Source organism: Acanthisitta chloris, unplaced genomic scaffold (genome assembly GCF_000695815.1).
Source record: "Acanthisitta chloris isolate BGI_N310 unplaced genomic scaffold, ASM69581v1 scaffold30733, whole genome shotgun sequence".
NCBI classification, from domain to species: Eukaryota; Metazoa; Chordata; class Aves; order Passeriformes; family Acanthisittidae; genus Acanthisitta; species Acanthisitta chloris.
This window is the reverse complement of record NW_008664741.1, coordinates 524-9,122: the sequence shown is the minus strand read 5'-3', so window position 1 is coordinate 9,122 and position 8,599 is coordinate 524. Positions and strand designations below refer to the sequence as shown.

Sequence of the window (8,599 nt, the reverse complement as noted above, 5' to 3'; positions counted from 1 at the left end):
GGTGGTTTCCATGAGAGCTGTTTGTTTATCCGCATTGTGGAGCCCAAGGCATTGCCAAGGGCTGCAGAGGAGCTCCCAGGGGTGAAAGGCAGAGCTGCCAGGGGAGGAGGTTCAGGATTTGGGGACAGGTTGGGGAATAAATGTATGGAAATAAAGTGATATTTGCCTGGGGACAGTGGCAGCTACTGGCTCAGTGCTGAGGAGGGGATTGCAGAGGGATAAAGGGGGGAACATGCTGGAAGGAGGCTCAGTCCTCCCTGTGCCCACCAAGAGGGCACAGCCACTTCCATACAGTTTCCTGGCAGGGATTTGGAGTGCTTGGTGGGGGAGGCATCCCCCAGGAGCTGTCCAGGTGGGCCTTCAGCAGCTCTTCAGGGTGTGGGGTGAGCTGACCCCCTCCAGCCTGTAGATATGGGGCTGTTCTGGGCTCGTGGAATCCTCTGGCAGCCACGTAGATATGGGGCTGTTCTGGGCTCGTGGGATCCTCTGGCTGTGTGGAGTGAAGGAGCCTGGGATGGGGAGTAAGGCTTTTTGCTAATCCCTTGGCCCTCTGCTGGAATCACAGCCCACAAAAGGGTCAGCAGGATGTGGGACAGCCTGGGTGCTAGGGGCAGGCAGGGACGAGTTCCCCTGGAGCCTCTCCAGACTGTGCTCAGGGTTATGTGACAGTGGAAATACCGAGGAAGGTGTCTCGTCCCGTTTGGAAACCATTCCAGCTCTGTGTGCTGGTGTTTGTAGCAGCCAGAGCACCTGTTTCTGAGGCTGCATGTCCTTCACTTCCCTCTGCACTGTGCTTCCAGGGCCCCCCAATCCTGCTGCAGCATGAAGAGCACCCGCAGCAGCAGCTGCTCTGTGCAGGGCCCTGGTGGTGCAGACCTGGTCCTGATGGGATTCTCAGCGCCTGTGTCCCGCCGGCCCAGCAGTGCCTCCCCTGCCAAGCTCATGGCACGCTCTGTCTCCGTGGCTGCTGATGGCAAACCCAAGAGGAACGCTCTGGTGAGCCCACATCCTCCATCCCTCCTGCTGATCCCATCCCTGTGGGATTCGGGATGTCTCCTGGGGCACCGTCTCTGCTCTGGCAGCATCCTCAGCGGTCACTGCTCGTAGGGCTCTGCTCAGTGCTTTAAAACATGCAAAGACCAAGCAGGGAGCATCAGGCTTGCCTGTTTTCCTTTCTTTGCCCTTCATGTCCCTGCACCAATTTCCATCTGGAAGCTCCTGAGTTCCTGGTGTCTCCTGCTGGGATTTCACACCCAACCTGCCCCTCGCTGAGCACACTCTGTTCCTGCTGTGCCAGGCTTCCACAGACAGAATGAGCCCCAGGTACTCTGGTCTCTGTTAGGATCCAGCAGCAGAGAGTCTGTGCTCCATGCTGAGTAATCCTTTGGCAGCATTCCCGTGCCCTCATTCCTGGGAGCTCACGCTAAGGAACGTGTTCCTGCTGGCTCAGCAGTGCCAGAGAGAGGTGTCATTGCTGCTGCCTCAAGGAGAGCTTGGCAGCCCTGGGATGGAGGGAACTCCGTGTCCAGGCTGGGTGAGGGGAGCACCAGGGGCTGTCCCTGCTCCTGCTGAGCTCAGGTGCTGGATTTATCCCTCTGCTCCACAGGAAGACGCCGGATCCAGGGCTATGAACAACCTGCGCAGGTCCAACAGCACCACTCAGGTGAACCAGCGGGTGAACAGTGCTCACAGGTACAGCTCCAGCCCTGGATGTGTGTCCAGCTGACCCTGGATGGGGCTGAGGGACATCCCACTCCTCTGCCCCACCTGCCTGGCCTGTGGGGGAACTGGAGCCTTTCCAAAATGACCACTGAGCTCTGCCATGCACATCAGGGGTTATGGGAGGCCCTGGAGAGCCAAGGTCTAGGATTTATTTGGTTGTTTTTTTGGAGGGGAGGTCACTTGGTTAGGATTTCATGGAATCATGGAATGGTTTGGGCTGGAAGGACCTTAAAGCTCATCCCATCCCACCCCCTGCCATGGGCAAGGACACCTCCCACTGGTCCAGGTTGCTCCAAGCCCCATTCAACCTAGCCTGGAACACTTCCAGGAATGGGGCAGCAACAGCTGCTCTGGGAAATCCACTTCAGTGCCACAGCACACTCACAGGGAGGAATTTGGGGAAATAAGGTGTATTTCTATGGCTGCACAAAACCCACTCCATTTAATTCCAAGGGATGGGCCTGTTCTGATCCAGCAGTCCCTCCAGGCTGTGTCTGGGCTGTGTGAGAAGACAGAAATTCTTCCTCTGTCCCCTGTGCCCTCCAAATTGGGATTTTCCATTCTCCTGCTGCTCTGTGCCTATCCCTGTCACCACACACCTCCCTGGAACCCAAAGCTCTGTATAAACACGAGTCATTCAGAGATTTCATGGCCGTGTAATGCCTCTCCAGCCCTTTTCTCCCCTGTGTCACACTGAGTGTGTCAGGGTGCCCTGCATAGAGTGTATCCTGTGGCTGTGACTTATCCCAAAATCCCTGTTCTCTCCTCTCTGCCTTCCCTGGCTCTGGTTACAGCTCAGAGCAGACAGGAGACTTCCTGGCCTTCTTTGATAGCAGCTCAGGGGGAAGAAAGAAACTATCAGCTCTGAGCAAAACCTCCCCAGAAAAGAAAACCACCTGGAACATCCTGGTGAGGATGATGGTCTCAGGGGTGGGTGGGCCAGGTTGGCTCTGTGCTCCTGGTGGTATTTGAGGAGGTGGTTTGGGGCTTATTTCTGCTGACTCCATGGCAGGATGACCAGCCCAGAGCATTCCCAGACCTCTCTGGCTCCCACGGCCATGAGCCACCCACAGGCATGAGGAGGAAGGAAGCTACTGTGCTCCTGGCTGCCAACTTCACTGCCAACAACAGGTAGGAGAGAGGGTTGTGAGACAGGTGTAGGGAGGGACTGCCCTGAGAGCACATCTTGGAGGGGAAGGTACTGGTGCTGCTCCTGAGGCTCCTCTTCTCTCCACACCAGGAGCAACAAGGGTGCAATGGGCAACTGTGTCACCACCATGGTGCACAACAACTACTGCACAGCTGAGAAGGGCCCCACGCCCAAGAGCTCCAACCAGGCCTCCAGTTCCCTCAAGTGAGTGTGGTGGCTCCTGGCTCAGTGGCCAGGCTGGCCCCAGGGTCATTTGTCAGTGTGGCATGGGATGGGTCTGAGTGGCTGCATCTTCTGTCCCAGCAATGTCGTCAAAGCGAGCTCGAACGAGGATGGTGAAGGCAGCAGCAGCTTCGTGAAGTCTCAGAAGAATTTCTCCAGCAATAACATCATGACCTGCAACAACAACAGTAGCAGCAGCAGTGTGTCCCGGAGGAGGGAGGTGACCGAGGAGGAGGCTGAGAGGTGAGGGAGAGGCAGGAGGATAGTGCCAGGTGGTGTGGAGAGCTCCAGGGGAGCTTGTTCTTGTCCTGTGGAGCTTCAGCCTGGGAAGTTCAGTCTCTCTTAGTGGCTCATTCAACCTCCCAGTGACTTGGCTCTTTGCTTTGGGGTGTCCTCATCAAAGGCACAAGTTCCACCCCCAAAGTCAGTCTGGGAAAAGGCCTTGTTGTTTTGGGGGATGAAGGGACACAAGTGCTGTTGCTGTGGACAAGCCACCTGTGCTCTGCTGTGGCTGGAGGGGTTGGTGCTGGCCAGGGAGACCCCAGGGCTGTGCTGACCCTCTGTCTCCACAGGTTCATCCAGCAGGTGAACTTGGCTGCTGTCACCATCCAGCGCTGGTACCGGCGGCACTCGCAGCGGCACAGGACGGCGGCAGCGGCTCTGGGGCGCCTGATGGCTTCCAAAAGGGAGGTCAGTCCTGTCTCTGCCCTGTGGCCTGGACCCCTCTGACACCCATGTCCTGCTTTCCACACTGGTGGGAGGATCTGGGACACTTAAGTCATCAAGCCTAGGCTGTGGGAGTCGAGGGGGCTCTGGCTTTGAATCCAGGCAGCTCCTCGTGGTCCAGAAAACCAAGGAGGGTCTGTCCCAGCTGTGTGCAGGGAACGCCTGACTTTGGTGCCAGCAGGAGCTCAGGGACTCAGCACCCCATGGCTCTGCTACCCCAACCCCTCACTGGGAGCAGGCAGACACTGACAGTAGGAGCACAGATCTCCCTGAATTCCAGCTGTGCCCAAATCTTCCTGAATTCCTGAAGTCTGGGCCGTGCTGGTGGCCAGAGGAGGGATGCCCTGGCTTATCCTAACACATCTCTAATGAGGTGGCTTGTCAGAGTGATGTGGCACCGCAGCTATTTGTGTTCCTCTGTGTTCAATTATTTATCCCAATAACGACAAGCACGGTCGCTGTCGCCTGTCAGAATCTATTTTTAAGCCTTCTCAGTGGTTGCAGACCCAGATGATACAATAATAATAATCATTGCATTGAGGATCTGAAGAAAATGAACTGCTGCAAAGTGGAGCTGCTCTGAGGGATGCATGGGGGGGTGGAAAACCTAGATATGGGGTGGCCTGAGGTGTGGGTGCCCCTTCTCACTTAGTGGTGGCTGCTGGAGAGCTCTCTGTAACATTTTTGACCCTCCTCCCTCGAAGGAAAGTCAGCAGCAGATGGAGGAGGGGAATATCCTGGATTTGCAGGAGAGGAAGGATGAGGAACGCCGGAAGATCCGAGAGGAGAAGGCACGTCTGGCCCGGCGCGCTGCCATCCAGGTGGGCACAGGGCAGGGCCTTCGTGGTCTGTGTGACACCAGTTTGTTGGCATCATGTGAGGCATTGAGAGACCTCTCTGCATCTCCTGGGGCTTGGCAGGAGGCAGGATCAGAGCCAGCCTGGGAAATGGAGTGTTCCCTCCGGAGATGGAGGTGCCAGAGCGGTTTCCTGCTGTGCTCCTGCCAAGCCTTGGCAGCTCATCCTGAGCTTGTGAAGGCAGTGCTGGTTTCCATCTGGTTCTCAGGAAAATGGTGACCACTTGGAGACAAGGAGACTCCAAACTCCTTGGAATGGCCAAGGATGAGTTGAGTGTGCCTTGGGAATGGGACCCTCCTTGGGAGCAGGGTCCCTGCAGGGTGGGCCAAACAGTGCTCTGTGTCCCCTGGCAGGAAGCACCGTGCCATCATCACCCTGTTCTTGCAGCTGGTGGCACAGATGGGGCTGGCACAGGCTGCAGGGAGCTGGCAGTGGAGCTGGAGATGTTTTAAACCCCCAAATTCTCTTTGCCCTCATTGGAATCATGTTCCATTTTGGGGAGGACTGGGGGAGACACAGCAGTGAGCAGCTAGAGGATGGCAAAACGCTGCCACAGCCTTGCAAACAGTGCTTGTGCTTTAAATGCCTTCACAAAACTTCAGGACACTGATGGCTCCTCTGTCCTTGCAGGAGCTGCAGCAGAAAAGGGCCCAGAAGATCTTGGAGACGAAGCACTCAGCAGCAGAAAAGCTGGTGGTGGTGAAGGAGAGCAGGAGGGTGGCCAGGAAGAAGCCTAGTGCCAAACCTGCCTCGGGCAGGAATGTCAGCCCAGCCAGCAGCCTCACCAAGGCCAACAATGCTGGTGAGTCCCTCCAGCCGGTCCCTAACGCTCTGGGAGCAAGGAGGGGGATACGGAGCTGTTCACTCTGGGGAGCTGCTTCCCAGGGCCTGGTTGTGGCAAGGGCCTGAGAATATTCTGGTTCCTGCAGAGGCCAATTCCCACTCAGCAGCTATGGAGCCAGAAGGAAGCAGCCTGGCAGCCCTTGGCTCCATGCCCTCACAGGACCCTGTGGCAGAGGACAAGCTGCAGGTGGGTCTGGCTGTGCCTCTTGGGGTGCTGTGGAGCTGCTGTGCCACGGTGGCTTTGGACATCCAGAAAACTCTCTCACTGCAAGGCATATCTTTTCCCTCAGGATGTGAGCCCCAGAGAGACACGTAATGAGGACCTGGAGACAGCAGTGACTGCTGGCAGCAGGGCTCCATCCAAGGTCACCCTCAATGAGCTGCTGGACACGCTTAGGCTGCTGGAGGAAGAACCAGAACTGCTGCCCCCACCCAAGCTCTTCAGGAAGGACAGATATGCATGGGTGGACAGGGTAAGCTGAGGGGTGAGAGTGTTCATCCTTGGACAGTGATGACTGCCTGGTGAGAAACAGCTGGAACACTGCTGGGGAAGGTGGCTGGGGAGCTTGGAAGGGTTGATGTAAGAGTTTGGAGGTTGTGATGGAGGAGTTTGGAAGGGGAAGTTTGGATATTGAAGAGTGAGCTTGGAGGCAGTGGAGAAATGGTTTGGTGCATCCAGGACTTGGGCATCCATAAGGAACAAACAGCAAATCCATGCAAAGGCTGTGTTGGGATGAGCTCAGAGGATGAGGCTGGTTACTGGGATGCAGTGGGAGAACTGGGCTCCAGTGATGAGAGCAACACCTCTTCTCCCGACCCACCCCTGGGTGCTCACTGACCACGGTGAATTCCCGCAGGAGCCCAGCTCCAATTCCCTGACTGCTGACAACTTGGAGAAGTTTGGGAAGCTGAACCACTCGCTGGGGGTCCCTGAGGATGGGGCCCTGCTCTCAGAGGCCAAACTCCAAAGCATCATTAGTTTCTTGGATGAGATGGAGAAGTCAGAGCAGGAGAGGCCCAGGTCAGCTGGCTCAGCCACGCAGGGGGAGGTGAGTCTGTCTGTGCTGGAGAGGTGGTGCAGGACCCTGGTGGGAATTATCTCCTATCTCCCTGTCCTGGTTCCAGGTGGTTCCCCCACCTTTTGGTGTTGTTTTCCCACTGGCAGGGTCTCCTCTCAGAGGAGGAGCTGACTCACTTGGAGCAGGCCTCGGCTGTTGTCACAGAGGTGACGAGCTCCATGATGAGGCTGAAGCTGGAAGTGGAGGAGAAGAAGAGAGCTGTGAGCCTGCTGCAGACTGCCCTGGTGGGTGACCCTGCTGGGGAGCACAGGCCAGGAGCCTCAGGGTCTGGGGACTGTGGCTTGGAAGCAGTAGATCAGGGCTGTGAGCTGGGCTATCCCCTGGTTTCCTGCACTTGTTGTTTGGGTTGGAAGGGACCTTAAGGACCATCTAGTCAGGACCTGGGCTGAACTCCCTTCTCGTCGGGCCCAGGGGGCTTGGGTGATCCTGCTGCCAGGGTTGGGAGCACCAGGGATTGGTCTGGCTCTGTCCCTCCTTGTCCTGTCCCTCTGATGTCTCATGGCTGTTTCATCCCTGCACCCACAGACTCAGCAGCGTGAGCTGACTGACCGACACGTCAAACAGACCGAGAAGGAGCTCAGCCACCAGCTCAGGCTGCAGAGGGAGCAGTATGAGGCAGCTATCCAGAGACACCTGGCCTTCATCGACCAGGTAATCCCTCACCTGACTTCTGAGGGCAGAGTCTGAGGTGGCTGTGCCCTGTCTGAGGCCGTGTACTCACCCTGCCCAGCTCCTCGATGACAAGAAGGTGCTGAGTGAGAAGTGTGAGGCTGTGGTGGCAGAGCTGAAACAGGTGGACCACAAGTATGGCCAGAAGATCTCCCAGATGCAGGAGCAGCATGAGTTGGTGAGGGGACAGATGTGTCGTGGTGCTGTGGCAGAGCTGGTTGGTTTTGCTCAAGCAGGAGGGACTGCCTGGAGCAGTCTGGTCTCTGTCACTTTGGTGGGGGCTGGTTGTGCACAGAAGGTCCCTGTCACCATGGAGCTTTGTCCTGGCTCCCCAAGAGGTTCCTGTCCTCTGCTGCCCAGAGCCAGGAGTGTGGCACTGACAAAGGAACGGCTTTAGCTCCCAGTGCTCTGCGCAGGGAGACCCTTCCCACACATCCTGCTGTGGGCAGAGCTCTCCTGGGCTGGGGGTGACTTGGGGATCTCACTTTGGCAGAGGTGAAAGCTGATGTTGGTATAAACCTGATGCCATGGAGGAATTTGTGCCTGTATCCTCAGGAGCTGGGTGCCTTCCAGCCTCTGGGAGCAGGGATGCTCTCCAAGCTGAATGGGATAGGATTATAGTGGAGCTTGAGGTGTGTAACAGACCTCAGTGGGTTTCTCTGGGCTGTTACCCTGCCCAGCACCCAAACACACAGGGACAGGGCTGTTTCCCCTGTAGGGGTGTGCTGCTGCCCCTGGGAGCTGGGAGTGTGCAGAGAGCTGCTGCTCCCATGGATGGACACGGCTCAGCTCGCCTTGTGCCAGGCCTGGCAGCAAGGCAGCACCCCTGGGCTCATCCCAGCTCCACCATCCTGGTCCCTGCTTGCCCTTGGCCTTGGAGCCAAGCTCACAGCCAGACCATGGGGTTCCCCTGGTCTCCAGAGCAGGTTCTGCCCATGTGGCACACTCTCAGCAGGGCTGGCTCTGCCCGTTCCCCTCACCCCCACGGACCCCTGCCCTCAAAGACACATGTCTCTGTGGGTTTGCCTCTCCTCTCTCTGCCCCATGGCTCTCTGGTTCCCCTACTCTCTCCATCCCCTCCTTTCTTTCTCCCTAGGTCTGGCGCACTTTGGGCCCCTTTTGCGAGGTAAATGTGGTCTTTGCTCTCTTTTGTGCCTTGCCCTCTGCTCCTGTGCCCTGGCCTGCTCTGGCCCTGCTCTGACCCCTGCCAGAGGGTCTTCCATGGCAGGGAGAGGGCAGGCTGGAGAGGAAAGCACCATCCCTCAGGGACCCTCGGCAGCCCCCCACTCCTCTCTCCTCTCTGTCAGTGCTCTCATGTCTCAGCCAGTGAA

At 57.4% G+C, this 8,599-nt stretch overlaps 1 protein-coding gene across 1 annotated transcript in view; it reads left to right on the top strand.

Moving 5' to 3' along the window:
• Window positions 1-822: 822 nt before the first annotated feature.
• CEP131 (centrosomal protein 131kDa) overlaps window positions 823-8,599 on the top strand; it is a gene marked incomplete at its 3' end in the record, with an annotated part of 8,094 nt that continues 317 nt past the window's right edge. Inside the window, exons 1-15 of the mRNA XM_009071488.1 lie at window positions 823-996; window positions 1,607-1,692; window positions 2,517-2,631; window positions 2,735-2,853; window positions 2,963-3,076; window positions 3,176-3,337; window positions 3,667-3,784; window positions 4,525-4,641; window positions 5,308-5,479; window positions 5,607-5,707; window positions 5,811-5,993; window positions 6,378-6,569; window positions 6,686-6,823; window positions 7,125-7,250; window positions 7,330-7,446. Of these exons, the coding sequence (XP_009069736.1) occupies window positions 823-996; window positions 1,607-1,692; window positions 2,517-2,631; window positions 2,735-2,853; window positions 2,963-3,076; window positions 3,176-3,337; window positions 3,667-3,784; window positions 4,525-4,641; window positions 5,308-5,479; window positions 5,607-5,707; window positions 5,811-5,993; window positions 6,378-6,569; window positions 6,686-6,823; window positions 7,125-7,250; window positions 7,330-7,446 (2,034 nt within the window). The remainder of the gene's footprint in view (window positions 997-1,606; window positions 1,693-2,516; window positions 2,632-2,734; window positions 2,854-2,962; window positions 3,077-3,175; window positions 3,338-3,666; window positions 3,785-4,524; window positions 4,642-5,307; window positions 5,480-5,606; window positions 5,708-5,810; window positions 5,994-6,377; window positions 6,570-6,685; window positions 6,824-7,124; window positions 7,251-7,329; window positions 7,447-8,599) is intronic.